The sequence below is a fragment of the Prunus persica genome, chromosome G5, assembly GCF_000346465.2.
Source record: "Prunus persica cultivar Lovell chromosome G5, Prunus_persica_NCBIv2, whole genome shotgun sequence".
Classification (NCBI taxonomy): domain Eukaryota; kingdom Viridiplantae; phylum Streptophyta; class Magnoliopsida; order Rosales; family Rosaceae; genus Prunus; species Prunus persica.
Genome location: NC_034013.1, coordinates 10,049,077 through 10,068,355, shown reverse-complemented (window position 1 = coordinate 10,068,355; position 19,279 = coordinate 10,049,077). Strand labels below are relative to the sequence as shown.

General features: G+C 36.2%; 5 protein-coding genes across 5 annotated transcripts; all 5 read left to right on the top strand.

The window, feature by feature from the left end:
* Positions 1,442 to 2,827, top strand: LOC18777011 (ethylene-responsive transcription factor ERF027). The gene has a single exon (XM_007209960.2). The coding sequence runs from the start codon at positions 2,000 to 2,002 to the stop codon at positions 2,540 to 2,542; it is 543 nt and encodes a 180-aa protein (XP_007210022.1). The 5' UTR covers positions 1,442 to 1,999; the 3' UTR covers positions 2,543 to 2,827.
* On the top strand, positions 8,442 to 9,575 carry LOC18776400 (dehydration-responsive element-binding protein 1A). The gene has a single exon (XM_007210126.2). The coding sequence runs from the start codon at positions 8,535 to 8,537 to the stop codon at positions 9,231 to 9,233; it is 699 nt and encodes a 232-aa protein (XP_007210188.1). The 5' UTR covers positions 8,442 to 8,534; the 3' UTR covers positions 9,234 to 9,575.
* LOC18776409 (dehydration-responsive element-binding protein 1E) lies at positions 10,083 to 11,161 on the top strand. Its single transcript, XM_007209485.2, has one exon. It carries the CDS (start codon positions 10,292 to 10,294, stop codon positions 11,000 to 11,002), a length of 711 nt encoding a protein of 236 aa, XP_007209547.1. The 5' UTR covers positions 10,083 to 10,291; the 3' UTR covers positions 11,003 to 11,161.
* Positions 14,713 to 15,862, top strand: LOC18776669 (dehydration-responsive element-binding protein 1E). Its single transcript, XM_007209494.2, has one exon. It carries the CDS (start codon positions 14,765 to 14,767, stop codon positions 15,455 to 15,457), a length of 693 nt encoding a protein of 230 aa, XP_007209556.1. The 5' UTR covers positions 14,713 to 14,764; the 3' UTR covers positions 15,458 to 15,862.
* LOC18778067 (dehydration-responsive element-binding protein 1A) lies at positions 16,779 to 18,709 on the top strand. Its single transcript, XM_007209780.2, has one exon. The coding sequence runs from the start codon at positions 17,698 to 17,700 to the stop codon at positions 18,415 to 18,417; it is 720 nt and encodes a 239-aa protein (XP_007209842.2). The 5' UTR covers positions 16,779 to 17,697; the 3' UTR covers positions 18,418 to 18,709.

The following is a 19,279-nucleotide window of genomic DNA, read 5'->3' as shown; positions in this document are numbered from 1 at the left end:
TTGGTTTTGTTTTTTTGACAAAGGATATGATAGTTTTAATACTTTTAAATGTGCAATTCACTAACAATAAAGTTACGTAAGTATAATGAGGCTAATCACAACTAAATATCAAACTTATCACAAATGTGTTGTTCTTACATCCATGATAAACACAAATCCTTAGTTTTTACAAAGATCATTGTCAAATTTCTTTTTCTCCTTTCCTATCTTCTCCTTTCTTTTTCTTTTTTATATTGTTCAAAGGTTACCAAGATTTGAGTTTGAAAGAGTGAAAACATGATTTCCCACAATATTTGATTTGGAACTTTTTGAGGTAAAATAACAAGTTTAGTATTGGATTCCAAACCACAACTTTTAAGATTTTGAGGTCTCTCACACTTCTTGAATTTTCATTCATTTTATATGGATTGAAAGCTTTCATGTGTTCAAAATCCATAAACTTTGTGCAATTTTAGAATCTAGCACCAGATTTGCTAAACTTCACCATAAACAAAGGGCACATTAGAATTTTAAAAAGTTATAAGATGAAGTTTATAGCACACGTAAAAGCTCAATTATTGAAGATATTTTTTAGTATTACATACAGTCACATTAAAAAAGTTTATATGTCATGATGTATAACGATATATCTACTCCAATTATAAGTGAATTTAAGTCACACTAAATATAAGTGGATTTACAGTCGCATTAACAGAGTTCATATAAGTGGATTTAAGTCACACTGAATATCTACTCCAATTATTGTTCAAATCGACACTATTGAATTAATGCAACTTTCCAAACTATTCAAATGCATTACATTTTATTAATAATATATTAAAATATAGACAACGATTTATATTATTATTTTATTTTTCTTTACCATAAAGATCCAACTATATGTACATCTGAAACCCTAATTGGATATTAGTTTTATGAAAAAAGATAGCGCCTCACATACCCAATGAAAGGAAACAAAGGTCCCTCCTGTCCCCAAAGGTCCTATTCAATTGAGGATTCCATTAAAGGATAGTTGGCTAAATTTAGGTGCAAAATCATATGAGGGGCCCAACTTACTGGGAGCCATGCATAAAATAGTAGGGGCCCCTCTTTGGCCGAAATCATTACATATTGTCAAGCCGCACCATGGCCAAAATATCTCCGACAAATTCTATATTGTTATAAAATAGAAGGAATGTGAAAATATCATTAAAAATTATAGTGGGATTGTATTATTTTTGTGGTATTATACTGATAGAATTTTCGCTCGGGTTTCTCTAAATCTCAGTTTCTTATTTTTCTCTCCTCTGATTAGTGTGTTTGAAAAGCATGAAGGTTGCATCAATTTATAGATGGAAGATATAAGCCTCACACAACCACAACATTTACTCTTCAACTACAATATTTACTTCTTGTTGTATGTAAATGGTAACTGACCCTAAGTCTTCAACTCTTTGAAAACCAGGTGTATCACTTCCAACATTATTCTTCACTTTCAATACGTGGGCCATCCACCACTTACAAAGTATTTGAGTAAACATCAACATCTTCATTTAGCTAGCCACTAGCATATGCTCACAAATATAAAAATCATTTTTAATTGCCACTATCAGTTTTTAACGCTTCCACAAATATCAACTGCCCAGGTGCATGCTGGCTACCACTTTTGAGCGGCCCCCCTTCCCCTCCTTCCCTAAAATTTCAACCAATAACATAAACCCTCTCTCTCTCGTCCTTCCATACAAAGTTCCCACAACCCTCTACAATTTACATTCCTACCAATCTGTACAGGGATACGAAAATATCTATATATGTCATGCCTGACCTAAAATTTTGACCGTCCTCCTCAGGATCCTTCACCACACTCTTCACACCAAGGCATCCCACTCTCTCTCTCTCTCTCTCTCTCTCTCTCTCTCTCTCTCTATATGACCAGAACTTATTAAATTACCAAAGCCCTCCACAAAAGTACGGTTATAGCACAGGTATACAGAATCAGTAATTGCCAAAGCCCACCACCATGGCATCAAGCCCTTCCGGGAAGCAGTCTAGGTACCATGGAATCCGGAGTCGGGGCGGAAAATGGGTGTCCGAGATTCGAGAGCCACGTAAGACTAGACGTATATGGCTTGGGACTTTCCCAACTGCGGAGATGGCTGCAGCAGCCTATGACGCGGCCGCGCTCGCTCTCAAGCGCGCCGATGCTGTTCTCAACTTTCCAAGCTCCATGGACTCGTATCCTGTGCCAGCATCCATGTCTCCACAGGACATTCGTAGTGCTGCTGCCGCTGCTGCTGCGGCAACAGCACTACAACGGAATGAGGACGCGGATAACAGTCTTAAGGTCACAGAGAGGCAGAAGAAGTACGAATACGATATGACGATGATGAGTAGTACTAGTTTGGCGTCGTCTGTGGGAATGGATGAAGAAGAGCTTTTCGGGATGCCAAATTTGCTGGCGAACATGGCAGAGGGCATGCTTCTGTCTCCACCGAGACCGTCTGATTATCCCGACTCGTCCGGCAATTCAGACGGAGCGGAAAGTCGTCTATGGAGCTATTGATTATAATAGCGTTACATATGCCTGAATAGTGAGTAATATAAGACAAAAAAAAAAAGAAGAAGAAGAAGAAGAAGAAGAAATTATGTGCAGCGCTGATGTGAAGCGATGGATAAGGACCACCTAATTCATTATAAGGTCACGGCATCCATTATTGGTTCAGTTCTTGGGATGATGCTGACGAATTGGGGACCTTGTGCTTATCTTTTATGTGCTAATAGTCTATGCTTCGATCCAAAACAATGTACTTTGAGAGTTTAAAATTAAGAAATTTGACATTTTAGTTTAGAGTTGGTATTTTAGGGTATATATTAAGAAGATAATCTTATTAAAGATGCTAAACTTTAATTACAAGTCATGTAAACCTCAAAAGGGTGCCTAATCTAGGTTGGCAAGTAAGACACTACTATATTAGCAGACCAAAAGAAAAAGAAAATCCATCTTCTTATATTATTACAAAACAAATATAGAAACTACCATAAATGAAAATTCCTACAAATAGAAATTCCTTCAATTGGAAATTCCTACAAATGGAAATTCCTACAATTGGAAATTCCTACAAATGGAAATTCCTACAAATAGGAATTCACAAAAATATTTTTGTGATAGCATCTCAATCCTTCCAATCTTTCCATAACAAAACAAAAATATTAATTTAGGCTTAATATCACAAAACGTCCCTAAGGTTTACGAAACTATAAGATTGCATATTTAATGTTTTTTTTTGTCACTCGTGATCCTCAAGGTTAGTATGTGCAATCACAAATGATCCTTACCGTTATGTTCCGTCAAAAACTCCGTTAGTTTGCTTACGCGGCATATATATACATCACAAAATATCCCTGAAGTTCACACACCTTTCACAAATGGTCCCTACAAATTTTTTTCGTTTTTTTCATTTAAAATTCATAAAATTTTAGTTTTCTTTTTAAAATTATTTATAAATGAAAAAACCATTTATAGAAAGATTTTAATCTTGAGGGAACCCTAAACCCTTAGTTTTTTTATTTTTAAATTTTATGAGTTTTAAATTATTTTTAAAAAAACTCCATTAGTTTGTTGACGTGGCATATATATGGAGCCCACATATATACGGAATTTTTTACGGAACCTAAAGGCATGGACTATTTGTGATCATACATACTAACCTTGAGGACCACGAATGACACAAAAAAATATTAAGGATGTAATCTGATAGTTTTGTAAACCTTAGGGACATTTTGTGATAATAAGCCCTATTAATTTAACCATCTTAAAGTACTACATAAATTAGGGTTTTCGAATGAAATGGTCTCCCAACTATTGCTCCATTATGATTTTGGTGCACCAACTAAAATTTTCATTTTAATAGTCCTTCAACTTTCTATTTCGCGTCAAATTAGTCCTTCCATTACATTTTCCGTTAAATTGGATCACATACTCCAATTTTAGGGGTAAATTGGACTTTTTACCAACAACAAACAACTGATTAAAAGTGAGGTTGTCCCACTTATTTTTTCCAAACTTTAGTCGCGGATGACATGACATTAAAATATCTTACTTTTTTTTTTTTTTTAATTTTATCAAAATGAAATAACTTCATTGAAACAACAATGTCATAGTATAAAAAGAAAAACTGGACTTTAGTAATGTAACAAGTATGGCCTCATTAAAACCTTATATTTAAAAACCCCCAAATAGAAGAAAATCTCATATAAAAAAAAGAGTAACGCTACATCACATCCAGTATTAAATTAATTAAGAGACCATTTTAGTCGAAAACCCAAAGAAATTATCCATAAACTAAACTATGGTGGTTAAACACTATTCTAGGCTAGTGCCACTGAAACTTGGTACTAATATAAAAATGTATACTAATTACGTGGCTCATGTTTCATCCAAATTATAAAAAGGAGAAATGAAGGATGTGGTTACAAGTCGGCCACGTGGTTGCAAGTCAGCAAATATTTGTCGTCTTCTTGGGCACCTTTAATTCATAAAAATTAAAATCCAAAAGGAAAAAATATTTGTTTGTTCGCAAAAAACAAACAGTTGAAATCCTTGGAACATTATTTGAATTTTGAATGAGCAAAACAGTGTAAAATTCTTTGCTGTGGGAGACAAGACACGCATGGCCCACGTCTCTCTCTCTCTTTCAACACAGCTTTTCACATAAAACCATGAAGCTGACTACAGCTTACAACTGCTACTTATTTCTTTTTGAGATATTTAGTGATATACTCATTTTTAATATTAATATTATAAATAAATTTTAGACTATTAAATTTTTATAAATAAATCTTAAAAAAATTCAAAAAAAAATAACTGGCCTTATTGAATTTAATATTAATTATTAAATTACTTTAATGCCCTATTTAGTGTTTTAGGTATTTTTATGAGATTTTGAGGTTGAATTTGTTTTAAGAAATTGATAGCAATTTTGTAATTTATAAGAAGTTAAAAGCCCCTTTGTTATATTGTAAATGGATTTTGGGTGTGTATTTAAAGTCAATTTCATATGAGGTATTTTTATAATTTGGACTCCTATATTTGGTATAATAGTGAATCTCCCTTTCTTTTTTTTAGTAAATTGAGTTTAGACCTATAAAATTCATTTTAAATCACATACAACTCTTTCTTTATTTTTTTATTTTTAATATCCAATGATTAGAATCTAACTAAGCAAGTTATTTAATATAACTTAAAATCTGATTTATTGTATTTTTTGAATTCTAAAAATACCCCTATTTATAAGTTAATGTGTTATGGCGGGTGTAGCTAATGGCACACCTTTAATTTGAAAAGATCTCTAAATGGTTGTAATAGATGTATGAATTAATGTATAAATTTATTTAATATTCAACATTAATGTATTAGTAATCTATAGATGATTAATGTTTTGGTTTATTTAATAAAAAAAATTATGTTGTTTTCCTTTTATGAATTATACGACTAGTAATCTATTTTATTATAGTTTTATGAATAATAGTGTACACTCTAATTATGTTGAAAATAATTTCATAAACTATTTATTATTTTTTTAAAAATATTTTTTTGAAATGAACCTTTTTTTTCTCTAAATAATGTACCTTTTTTTCCCTAAATAAAACACCTATTACTTGTTTTATGTAAATGATTTGATCATCCTTTTATTGTTTGTTTTATGATAACAATTTTTTTTAAATGAACCTGTTTTTTTTTTCTCTACAAATAATGTACCTATTTTTTTTCTCTAATAATGCACCTAGTAAAACAATTTACCTAGTATAATAAACCTATTTCTTCGCTAAATTTTGTATCTATTTTTTTCTCTAAATAATGTACCTATTACTTGTTTTATCAAAAATAATTTGATAATCTATTTAGTTTTTGTTTTATGATTTTTTTTTTAAAGGAACCTATTTTTTCTCTAATAATGTATAAGTAGTAAAACAATTTACCTGGTATAATGAACTTATTTTTTCTTCTAAATAATGCACCTATTTTTAATTTATAAAAAATGATCTTAAATTTCAATTAACGTACCTATTTTCTATAAATTATTGTGTGCATTGTGTGCCCATTTTTAATTTATGAAAAATGTACGAAAATTTCAATTACAAAGTAACTAACCTAGGTTTTATAAAAAAATATATATAAATAATATACCTATATTTTATACTATTTATATTTATATTTTTCATATGTACATTATTGGATATGTAATTTACTTTTTTTTTTTGTGACAACCAAAAGAAACGGGCTGATTGATATGCTATTAATAGGGAATTTTAATTACAATTATGGCAGTTAATGAAATGCTTTGAATAAATTATGAATAAAATATAAAGTCTGATGGCAATGATGTAAAAACATAGTAATACTATAACCTCTTATATCCTACTGGTCATTTAAGTTTGAAATTAGGTTTTACACATAGATTTATAGAATGATGGGTATATGTCTAGGAAATAGAAATTTTAGGGACCTATATTGGACAAACCCTTCTTTTTTTCACGCTTTTGGCGTTTATGCTAAAATTTCTTTGATTCTGCGTGGTTATGAGTGGATGGATATCGTATGAGCTTGATGTTGCCGTTTAACCTCTCCATATAACCCTTTGTGACTATTGTATTTGTATTGATCCTTGTGGCTAACCGTCTTTACGGTTGAATTATGAATACAATCTTTTGATTTTGGCAAAAATAAAAAAAAAAGATAATTCAATTAAAGAACATATTGTGTTTTAGGGGAGCAAGCTTTCAATGTTTGTTGATTTTATTTTGTAAAAACTATCACACCAAAGTTGTTTTTTTTTTAATGTTTTTTGTTTTGTAAAAGCAGTTGCATCATTATGTTGTTTTGATTTGTTGGTTAATTAACATAAACATTCTTCGTCTAAAGGGTGTATCTCTTGCCAATTTTATTTTAGCTCGAGTTTGAATTCCCCTTTCCATGTATATCACTGAAGAAAGTAAATTGATAATTAAATTTGGTTAAAGCCCACTAAAATTGATTTAAAAGGCCCAAAATCTCTCTCTCCTCTCAACAACGGATGAAGGGGAAGGTGGCATTACAGACTTCAGCCCAAAGCCCTAATATATCTGAAAATATCCACATTGTTCACGTGTCCCGTGGACGAAGGGCTAGTTTAGCTGTCAACCGGTTTACCGACGTCACCATACAGCTGTCCTCGTATTATGCAAGTCGTGCTACTAGGGATGACGTCATTCCGACTTTTGAACTGGACCGGCCTAACTCCTCCGTGGTGAAGTTTTCTTTGGGTTCAGTACGGTTTGTGGGTCCCTACTGTCTCCCCACTCGAAATGCACTTGCTCGCTGCTTCCTATTTCCCATTTCCCATTAAAGATATTTGGGCTTTTTATAAACTTTTTACTCCACAACAAATCTCTACATTCTTTTTTATGGAAATCACACATTTCTTCTTATTGCTTAAAATTTATCTTGAATATTTTCTCCGAGTTCTCAAATTTTCACTCCAAATTTACGATATCGTATTAAGTAAGATTATTTTATTCATGCATATGAGGTCTCAAGTTCGATTTCTCCTTTCCTAACTATCGTTTATATTTAAAAAATTATTATTATAATTCAAATTATATTTACAAATTTTGACCTGGCCTCCTTACCATACATAAACTAACCCCAAAGAGTTTCCTTGCCATTTTCTATTTCGTAGATATAATTATACAAATACTTGTGGTTTCCTCTAAGTGAGACAGCAAAAGTCAAGAAGACAATAAAAATTTTAGGGAGATTCATTATTATACCTAATATAAGACCTCAAATTATAAAAATACTATATATGAAATGGACTTCAGAAACACAACTCAAGCCCATTTATAGCATAACAAATAGGCTTTTAAGTTCTTATAAATTTATAAAACTGCCATCAATTTCTTAAAACAAGCCCGACCCCAAAATCTCATAAAAATACCAAAAACACTCAATGGGGTATAAATGTAATTTAATAATTAATATTAAATTCAATAAGGTCAGTTGTCAATTTTTGAATTTTTTTTTAGGCTTCTTTATAGAAATTCAATGATGTAGAATTTACCTATAATATTAGTGCTAAAAATAAGTATATCACTAAATATCTAAAAAACGTTATTGCATGATTTGAGTTGGGCGCCACATCACACACATTGCACACATTGCATTAAAAAACGTGACAAATTTAGTAACCAAAAAATCACACGTGCTAAATACCCACTTTACTTAGTTTACTAAGTCTAGCCAAAGTCAAATCAAATAAATCTATTTTCTCTAGAATCCTCCTTGTTATCAAGTGTGAACACGCCCACAGTAGGCCACTCATTTCCATGGGGCATCTCGCCATCTCATCACACTCCGTGTTCGCGCGTTCACTTCGCATGAACATGGCCCAACCCAAAATCTATAAAAAGCCACCACCACACTCGAACTCTCTCCATTTTCAGCTCAGAAAAAAACCCAACCCTACTACTATACTAAAACACAAAGTCGCAAAGCTTTACACTAAGAGCTTGCAGAAATGGATTTGATCTACAGCCAGGTCTCTGATTTGGCTTCTCTGGAAAACCCGGATACGTCGTCGTTTTGGAACGCCAGCGTCACGGCCCGGCGAGCTTCACTTTCAGTTGAGGAGGTCATACTGGCGTCCAGCTGCCCGAAAAGGCGGGCGGGGAGGAGGGTTTTCAAGGAGACCAGGCACCCGGTTTATAGGGGTGTGAGGAGGAGGAACAACGACAAGTGGGTGTGTGAGCTGAGAGACCCCAACAACAAGAAGGCCAGGATATGGCTCGGGACTTATCCGAAGGCTGAGATGGCGGCTCGTGCCCATGACGTCGCTGCATTGGCGTTTAGGGGGAAGCTTGCCTGCCTCAACTTTGCTGACTCGGCTTGGCGACTGCCCGTGCCGGCCTCCAACGATGCCGCGGAGATTAGGAGGGTGGCCAACGAGGCGGCTGAAGCGTTTAGGAAAGCGGAGGATGGTGGTGTTGATGAGAAGGAGAGTAAGGGGGTGGTGAATGAGGAGAAGGGTTGTGTAGAAATGGAGGGAAGCAGCAACTTGTTTTATTTGGACGAGGAGGAAATATTTGAGATGCCAAGGTTGCTTGATGACATGGCTGAAGGGCTTATGCTTTGTCCACCTCAGTGCTTAGATGGCTACATGGATTGGAATGACGTGGGAACTGATGATGATTTGAAACTGTGGAGTTTTACTATTTGATCGACCTCCATAGAAATCCCTCAATTGAAAGTTGAAACAGTGGAGTAAATCAGAAAGATTGTAATTTGTAGGCCCTACTTACTTTATTTTTTAAATGGAAATATATTTGTGTTTTAGACCCTACTTACTTTTGCTGTGACTACCACTCTCTCACACCTCCTCCTCTCTAGACCATCAACTTTTCAACTTTTCTCTGCTTTGTTGATAAGATTTTGAGTTGTGAGTAAGCACTGTGGGACCTCAGCTGAGCTTGGGAGTGGGAGCCAATTACAGTAATAAAATATCACGTTTGAAAAGCACCCACTTTTCTATTAAATGCAGAACAAAATAGTATTTTTATCATCTGAATATTTCTTCCACTCAAAAAAATAAAAATAAAACCTAAAAAAACATTCTTCATATCCTCGCCATCGCTGGAGGGTGGGTATGATTTGAGCAGGGTGTGGGTTGTGAGAGAGCCATCAGTTGTTGTGCGGGTGGTGGGTTAATTGGCTCGATGTCAGGTGGAGGTTATCTATTACTTTGTTGAAATATTCAGATGGTAAAAATTAAAATTAAATGAAAAAAAAATTATTTTATCTCTATATTTAACATAAAAAGTTAACAAAACAACAGCATAACCATTTCTTCTAATGAAACAAAAATTAAAAGACCATAAAAACAATTTTAAAAATTAAGTAACTAAAATACGAATCGGGTCAAAATTCAGATAACATTCAACCTAAAAACCCCCACTTGCCTCCCACTTTACTTAGCTTAGCTTAGTTCAATGCGTGTTTCCCACCAGGTGGCAGAGCCAAGTCTAATCTATTTTATTTTCCTCCATCTCTCCTCCAATCCCCCTTTGTCTGTTTTGTGGAGGGAACTTGCGGAGCCACATTCCGACCTGGCTCCACCTGCCTCCTCACACTCCGTGTTCTCGTGTCCACACCTGGGCCCACATGCCACGCAATCCCTAATCTATAAAAGCCATTCTCCCTCACTTCCAATTTCAGCTCAAGAAACTCAAACAAGCTAAAACACCAAACCATTCATACATAAAGCTTTACTCTAATGGAATGGACTTGTCTCAACTTTCCGACCCGGTCGACCAGCCCGAGTCGAGTTCTTTGTCCGACGCCAGCGTCACGACTCAGGGACCTTCTTGGTCCGACGGGGACGTCATATTGGCTTCGAGCCTGCCAAAGAAGCGAGCCGGGAGGAGGGTTTTCAAGGAGACGAGGCACCCTGTTTATAGGGGTGTGAGGAGGAGGAACAATGACAAGTGGGTGTGTGAAATGAGAGAGCCCAACAAGAAGAAGTCCAGGATATGGCTCGGGACTTATCCGACGGCGGAGATGGCTGCTCGAGCCCATGACGTGGCGGCATTGGCGTTTAGAGGGAAGCTTGCCTGCATCAATTTTGCTGACTCCGCGTGGAGGCTGCCCTTGCCGGCTTCCATGGATACCATGGATATTCGGAGAGCGGCCGCGGAGGCAGCTGAGAGGTTTAGGCCGGCGGAGTTTGGTGGAATGTGCAGCGGCAGCAGTGATGAGAAGGAGAGAATGGTGGTGCAGGTGGAAGAGGAGGACAAGAAGGGTAGTGTGAACTTGGAAAGAAGCTTGAGCTTGTCCTGTTGGGATGAGGAGGAAGCGTTTGACATGCCCAGGTTGCTTCACGACATGGCTGAAGGGCTTCTTCTTTCTCCACCGCAACCCTTAGGCAGCGACATGAATTTGGATGACATGGGTACCGATGCTGATATCAAATTGTGGAGTTTCTCCATTTAATCATCGACGTTTATTTTAGTCGATTATTAGAATTTATTTGTGCGAGCGATTATTGTTTGATTCTTATGCATTTATCAATTTGTATCGAAAAAGATTAACGTCGGTCGTTGATTGTGAGTGGACAGATTGGAAATATATGTTTTGGATATTTGTGGTTGAGATAGATATGTAGGGTTGTGCGGGGAGGACCCAGGAATTTTTCGGTTGAAGTGTAATTTGAAAAGGCTAAAAGCTTTTTTAAAAAATTGACAATTAAATATCCTTATAATTTAAACAATATTAGTGTCATTCATAATTCATAGAAACAAAATAACATTACAATTAACCTACAATTGTTGTCATCAGTTGCTGAAGAAATATAAAAAAAATGCAACATGTTGCAATTTTTATTTTTTTCTAGACTAACTATGAATTATATTCGAACTTACTTTGAAAGCTTGATCATATACAAAAAAAATTTCCTTGCCACAAGACTTGATTGATAAATGTTTGTATAAAACACTTGGAGTTCTCTCAAAATAAAAAAACAAGGAAAAGCTATGATGAGGATGTAAAAAAAAGTTATGAATTTTCTGATCTTTTATTAGGAATTGGTGATGGGGACGTAAGGGACACTTTCTTTGAAAAATAAAACAAAACAAAACAAAGTCTCATTGTTTGACCAAAATATCCCTTGCTGTAGACGGTTAATTTTTTTGTTTTTCTTTGGTCCAAAATGATGTTGTTTTGGCCGATGATTTAAAAATATATATATAAGCGCACGTCGTACACAGCGAACAAAATAAATAACGATGTGACATATGTGCAGAAGTTTTTCTTTTAATATTTTTTATGAATTATTATTGCATATTGTGATTCGCATAAAAAAAAAATATTTTTTTTTAAAAAAAAAAATGTGTTTCCTTACATCGAAGAAGGCAATCAATATCCTTATTGAATATAAAAGGTATCCAAATGTAATTTATGATGGAGAAACTTTGGCCATTTCCTCCTACGTACGTGTCAATTCTGAAGTTCAGATATGTAATTAAATGGTGGGATTCTAACTGTGTTCCTTGGCCCCTGGCTGTTCACTTTGTTGGCTTCCTCTGTCCCCGTTGGTTCTGACCGTTGTGAACTTGTGAGTCTTCAATTTGTTTTTGGCGTTAATCAAACCTGTGGCTGCTGTTGGTTTTGAACTGTTACGAACAAAAGATTGCTAGCCACAAGTTCTTGATGCTATTTCTGATTTCTTTTTCTTTTTTTCTTCTTTAAATTGGTCGAAATCTTCAAATTAGTTGAGTAGGGTTCACATGTCAGTCTTGTTGCTTGGTTAGGGTTCACACCGATATTCTTTATGTTTTTCTTTTGTTTTTTGAGTGGATTCGTTTCTAGTCGGAATATTTTGATTATCTTGTCAAATAAGGTTTCAAAATGAGATTTTGTTTAATTTGTCCATTCAACGTTGTAACACTTGCATATATTCCACAAAGATACTGCAATTAGACACAAAATCAAAAGGACTAATTTTTCTACGTGTGTTTAGATAAGGTAACTTAAAAGTACAAAGAAATTCATAATAATGTCCGACGACCGAGCTCATTAGTAAATTCATTACGTGTTTAACTGCCACCTGGCATTTTAAAATCGAGTGTGTCCATTATTTGATTTTCATGTACTCATTGAAATCTATCGTGAATAGTTTCGTAATGAAAATATCAAAAATTTGTCTCTGGATATTTTCGATCGAGATAGATATTTATAGAATTGTGTTGAAAAAGTTTACTACATTTGGAATTATTCGAATTATTGAGAAAGAAAATAGCTGTCAATGCTGAAAGTTATAATTGCATGGTGGGATTCTAACTACGTCTGTGGATTGAAATATTCGCTGCTGATGGTGATTGGCTTGGGCCTCGCCTGAGTTCGCTTTGTCGGCTTCCTTGTTCCCGGTTGTTATGACCGTTGCGAGCCTTCAATTTGTTTTTGGCGTCAATCAATCTGTGGCTGCTTTTCAACTTGTTCGTGGTCCCTGGACTTTCCGCCTGATAAGAACAAAAAATTGCTAGCCACAAGTTTTTGTTGCTATTTCTGATTTCCTTTTTTCTTTAAATGATCATATATCCTATTGCTGTGTAGATGTGACTTAATTAGTTATAAGTTTATCTTTCCCATATTATGTATTATCTTCTCATATTTTAATTTTTTCTAGATTCAAGGTTCACTCCCCTATAATATTATCATCTGTTTGGATAAATGAATTGAAAATTATAAAGAATTCTAAAATGACGGAATCTAGATTTCTATCATTTTAATTTCTGGCAATTGAAGATTTCAGAAGTTGCCAAATAAAGAAATTGTCAATTTCTCCTCTTAAATTCTCAACTTTTAACTAAATTCTGAGATATTTTCCCTCTTCAAAAAAGAGGAATTGGTGAATTTGTTGCAATTTATATGGTTTTGAATGCTCATGAACTGCTTTTAGATGTGAAGAAAATGTTGGGAATAACAAATAGGGTCCCTTTGTTCTGTTATTTTTATTTTTATAGAGGTCCTTTTGTTCATCTAGTAAAAGAGGATATTTGTTATTGGTATCCGTGTTTATTTTCATCAATTTTTTTAATAAAAAAGTTCACATTTTTGCGGTCTAAATTGAAAACAACATTATTAGGGTGTTGTTATTTGAACCACATTTATTAGCCAAATTGTTGACTACCTCTTTAATGAAAGTGGGTAGTACATACACTGATGGAGTCCACTCTATTAGAGAGGTGGTCAATAAATGTGGTACAAATAGCTTTAGAACTTGTCAAATAAGTGAGATGTAAGTAGTGGGACCCATTTAAAATTCGGCCAAAAATTGACCTATGATGTGGAAAAATGTAATGGCAAGATAACACCATGTAAGGGTAGTGGCGGAGCTAGAGTCTAAATACTCGGAGGGCCAATAACTGAAAAAGACATGAAATTACATATTGATTTTCAAGTTTTATATAAAAACTTCAATGGAATTCGTGAGAATTGGAGGAGCCACAGCCACCTCTAGCATATGTGTGGCTTCGCCCTTGGGTAAGGGACACCATGACATGATATGTATATGTGGTCAATCCGTATCAATACCCTTTGCCCATGAATTGTTTATGGCTGACACTAATATTGGTCATGGATGTATTCATGGCTTATATCGAGTTTTTCTAGTAGTGATTGACTTGTACGTATCAACAAATTAAGTAATCGTATCTTAGCAAATTAACTCAAATTTAATTCAAAGTTTTTATCGTGTAAATTTACCCTATAAATTTCGTGCGAATTTCAATTTGTTCCTTAATCATTTGACTTTTAAATGACACGACAAAACAAAGACCAACAAAAAACATACTGCAGAAGCTCAGTCTCTCAGTGAGCTGAGCTCGGACTGGGAGCCACGTGGACGTACACAACCGAAACAAAATGTGCCAGTGCCAATTTCAGTCATAACGATCACGTGTGGCAAGCACTAACTTTACTTAATAAGTTCACTACGTCTTTACTTGCCACCTGGCATTTTGAAGTCAAACTTTATCAAGCTCCATTCCCATTTGTCTGTGTTGTGTGGGAACTTGCCACTCCAGTAGCCCACGCTTCCACCTGGCGCCTCCATACAGTCCGTGTCGTCGTGTCCAGTGTTGGGCCCCACCTGCCACGCCATCCCCAATCTATAAAAGCCCCCCTCCTTCACTCTCAATTTTAGCTCTACACACACCTCTCAGAAACACCAGTCAAAATATACAGATCACTCTATTAATGGACATGTTCTCCGCTCAGCTTTCTGACTCCCCCGACCAGCCTGAGTCGAGTTCTTTCTCCGACGCCAGCGTCACCACCCTGCCGGCATCTTCCTCCGACGAAAACGTCATATTGGCGTCGAGCCGGCCGAAGAAGCGCGCTGGGAGGAGGGTTTTCAAGGAGACGAGGCACCCGGTTTACAGGGGCGTGAGGAGAAGGAACAACAACAAGTGGGTATGTGAGTTGAGAGAACCCAACAACAAGAAGTCAAGGATTTGGCTTGGAACGTATCCGACGGCTGAGATGGCTGCTCGTGCCCATGACGTGGCGGCATTGGCGTTCAGAGGGAAGCTTGCCTGCATAAACTTTGCTGACTCCGCATGGCGGCTGCCCTTGCCGGCTTCCATGGACACCATGGATATTCGAAGGGCAGCCGCTGAGGCCGCCGAAGGGTTCAGGCCTGCGGAGTTCGGTGGATTATCCAGCGGCAGCAGTGATGAGAAGGAGATGAATTTAAGCGTGGATATGGAAAAAAACAGCAGCTTGTGCTTGTTTTATTTGGATGAGGAGGAAATGTTTGATATGCCAAGGTTGATTGATAACATGGCTCAAGGGCTTCTTCTTTCTCCACCTCAATGCTCAGCTGGCTACTTGAATTGGGATGACGTGGAAACTGAAGCTGATGCCAAATTATGGAGTTTCTCTATCTGATTGATGTTTTTTTTAGTCAATCTGTATTCATTTGTGTGTTTTTCATTGGATTTATTTGTTCATGTGTGAGTTGCTGATAAAGATTGTAGGTGTTTTTTTTCCTTGTTACAATCTTTAGAGTTTTGGTGTGTATTTTGTTCGATTCATATGTATTTATTTGTTCATGTGTGACTCGAACATAAAGATTTTTATTAAGTGAAAAATATTTGTAAATTAGAGCATGTTACTGTTGCTCTAATAGATATTTAGTTGTGTTATAGATATTTAGCTTCTTTTTTTTTGTTCGAAAGATATTTAGGATGTACAAAGTCTCCTTAGAGCCACGAAATATAAAAAGAGATGTACAAAAGTTTTCTTAATTTGGAATTATTGAATATAAAAAGCATCTAATGTTTGATAGAGAAAGTTTTGACTCTTTCCATTCAGTTATGTGTGTTTGTGAGCTGCCTACCAATCGATACGTGTCACTTGCTCAGTCCTTGTATTCTAACTTACGTGGACGGCGGTCCTCCTCTCAGTTGAGTTGCTTTCTCTTTGCCTTTCTCTTTCCTTTGTTCCCTTGCCCCTTGGCTATTCACTTTTTTTGTTATTTCTTTTTGGGGCTGATTGACCCTGTGGTTGGTTTTTTATTTATTATTTTTTTTAATAAAAATTGTTGTGGGGTTCTTCTTTGGTTAATTCATTCCTTATTTTAAAATTAGGCTAATTTATTGTAGCACTTTCGAAACTATGGTTAAATTCTATATTGCCATTCGAAAGTCAAAGTGATTAACTTCTCCCTTCGATTAAAATTTGGTGTTCCACTTAATCCCTACCGCCATCTCTATTGTTGATTTTGTTCATCTTACTGACGTGGCAATGCTATTTTAGTCTTTTAAATACGTGATTGAAAAGTTATAACATCAGGACCGCTGCTGGAGAAGGATGACAAATCTTTTGACAATTATGGAGACCACAACGCTCCTAATGTTGACCCAAATGCTCCTACCGCCTGGTTCTTTTGGCACCGTCATTGAGGTAGAATTTTCGCACTCATTCCAAGATTTTAAGTTCTCTTTTTCAACTTCCTTATTCAGACTCGAATCTAACACCCGAACCTCATTGTTTGTCTACCTCTCTCAATCGATTTGAAGATGAAAACCCTAAATCCTAAAATGTTAACTTTAAGCATTTTCCTATAGTTTAACTTTATTTTCTACAATTTGGGTTAAAATCGTGAGCTCGTGCCAGACTCAATAATTTTCATAAATGAACAAACTAAATCCGACTTGTTTATTAAATGGGCCGACCGTCCTGCCTGTTTGACACCTCTACTTGGATGTTCACTTTGTTGGCTTCCTTGTTACTGTTGGTTATGACCGTTGCGAGTCTTCAATTTGTTTTTGGTGGTTATTTTTGGGGTAAATTATACCTGTGGTTGGTTTTGAACTTGTCATCCACAACTTCCTGTTGCTTTTTCTGATTTCTTTTTCTTTTTTTTGGTTTGGGTAACTTCTTTAAAATCCACATGTCTTGTTGTCTTATCCACTTGTAGATTCCTATCATATGGGTGGTCCATCTTTGTCATGTGCAAAGTTTAGATAAAAAACAAATATTGTCGAATATGATCATGGGATTGTGGAATATATCTCATTCATGTAGGAAGCTTGTTTTTAAGGATTTTTACGAAGACACTCATTCTAACATGAAATAATATGCAAAAGTCCTTATAAAATTTATTTGGAGATTTTTAAAATTTTAAAAATTAGCCGCTTGTTATTTATTCGTTTCTTTTTTAAAATTGAAATAGTAAATTTATTCTTTTGGTTTATGATCTTGACAAATAAGGTTTCGAAATGGTATATTGTTTAATTTTTGTCCGTTTTCTATTTGGAAAATATCCTACGATGGTTGCTTGCAATATATTCCAAAAAAAAAAAGAAAAAAAAAAGAGTTGAATTAGACACAACCCCAAAAGCAGTTGCCTCAATTTTAGTAATAAAGATCACGTGTACCAAGCACCAGCTTTATATAGTAAGTTCAGTTCATGTTTATCTGCCACCTGGCATTTTACTTGTCAAACTTTCTCTCGCTCCAATCGCCTTTGTCTGTTTTTTGTGGGAACTTGCCACTCCTCCGAACACTCTCGTGTTCACGTGTCCACTCCAGGGCCCCACCTGCCCCCCAATCCCTAATTTATAAAATCCCCCTCTCCCTCATTCTCAGAAACACCACTCAAATATACAGCTCAGCTCACTCTCATGGTCATGGACATGATCTTCGCTCAGGTTTCTGACTCGGCCGACCAGCCCAGGTCGAGTTCGTCATCCGACGCAAGCGTGAGCACCTTACGCACTTCGGACGTCATACTGGCGTCGAGCAGTCCGAAGAAGCGCGCGGGAAGGAAGGTTTTCAAAGAGACGAGGCACCCGGTTTATAGGGGTGTGAGGAGGAGAGACAACAACAAGTGGGTGTGTGAGTTGAGACAGCCCAACAAGAAGAAGTCCGGGATTTGGCTCGGGACCTATCCTACGGCTGAGATGGCTGCTCGTGCCCATGACGTGGCGGCATTGGCTTTTAAAGGGAAGCTTGCCTGCCTCAACTTTGCTGACTCGGGTTGGCGGCTGCCGGTCGCGGCATCCATGGATTCCATGGATATCCAGAGGGCAGCTGCGGAGGCCGCTGAAGGGTTCAGACCGGTGGAGTTCGGTGGGGTTTCCAGCGGCAGCAGTGATGAGAAGGAGAGAATGGTTGTGGTGGAAGAGAAGAAGAAGAAGCAGGCTATTGTGGATATGGGAAAAAGCTGCAGCAGATTAAACTTGTTTTATTTGGATGAGGAGGAAATGTTTGATATGCCAAGGTTGATTGACAACATGGCTGAAGGGCTTCTTCTTTCTCCACCCCAATGCTTAGCTGGCTATTTGAATTGGGATGACATGGAAACTGAAGCTGATTCCAAGTTGTGGAGTTTCTCTATCTGATTGATGTTTTTGTTTTAGTCAATCTGTCTCTGGTTTTTGGTGTGTCTTTTGTTGGATTCATATGTATTTATTTGTTCATGAGTGAGTCGAACATAAAGATTTTTCGATTTTTCGATTTTTATTTTTGGAAATATTTGTGTGTTTAGACTGGTACTGTGCTCCGTCTAGTCTCTAGATATAGATATTTTAGGTGTGTTATAGATATTTTTGGTATGAAATATATTTAGGTGTACAAAAGTTTACCTAATTTGGAATTATTGAATATAAATAGAAAGCATCTAATGTTTGATGATAGAGAAAGTTTTGCCCCTTTCCGGGTATGTGTGCTACTTTTGTGAGCTGCCTTCCATTGTACCAACCAATACGTGTCACTTGCTCAGTCCATGTATACCGCTTCTCCTTCTCTCAGCGGAGTTGCTTTGTCTTTCCTTTGTTCCCTTGGCTCTTGGCTATTCACTTTTTTGTTTTTGGTGCTGTCAATTTTTGCGGTTAATTTTTTTTTTTTACTGTTGTGGGCTGGGGAATTTTTTTTTCAGGGACAGATTGTTTTCTTCTTTGGTTACTTCATTCTTCTTCTTTTTGGGGCCTTGTAAACTTCATTGAGGTATTGCGCATCAACTATTGGTGCCACCATGAGATCGGAAGTGTTGAGAAGAAAAGTAAAATCAGCTGAAATCTTGGCCAATCTGATTCTCATCCCCTACCTGTGCAATAATATCATCCCCTACCTGTATAGATATGGGATTTTTAAACTTCAGGAATCCCCCCATCTGATTCTCATTTTGCCTCGAAATTACTCTAGTTAGCTATGTGGTATTTTTCTTGTGAATTTCGAGAGGGATTCCAAATTAGAATTCTTCCA

Bases quoted from the DNA above. Each gene is read 5' to 3' on its own strand.
- LOC18777011 (XM_007209960.2), top strand. From the start codon at position 2,000: ATGGCATCAAGCCCTTCCGGGAAGCAGTCTAGGTACCATGGAATCCGG.
- LOC18776400 (XM_007210126.2), top strand. From the start codon at position 8,535: ATGGATTTGATCTACAGCCAGGTCTCTGATTTGGCTTCTCTGGAAAAC.
- LOC18776409 (XM_007209485.2), top strand. From the start codon at position 10,292: ATGGACTTGTCTCAACTTTCCGACCCGGTCGACCAGCCCGAGTCGAGT.
- LOC18776669 (XM_007209494.2), top strand. From the start codon at position 14,765: ATGGACATGTTCTCCGCTCAGCTTTCTGACTCCCCCGACCAGCCTGAG.
- LOC18778067 (XM_007209780.2), top strand. From the start codon at position 17,698: ATGGTCATGGACATGATCTTCGCTCAGGTTTCTGACTCGGCCGACCAG.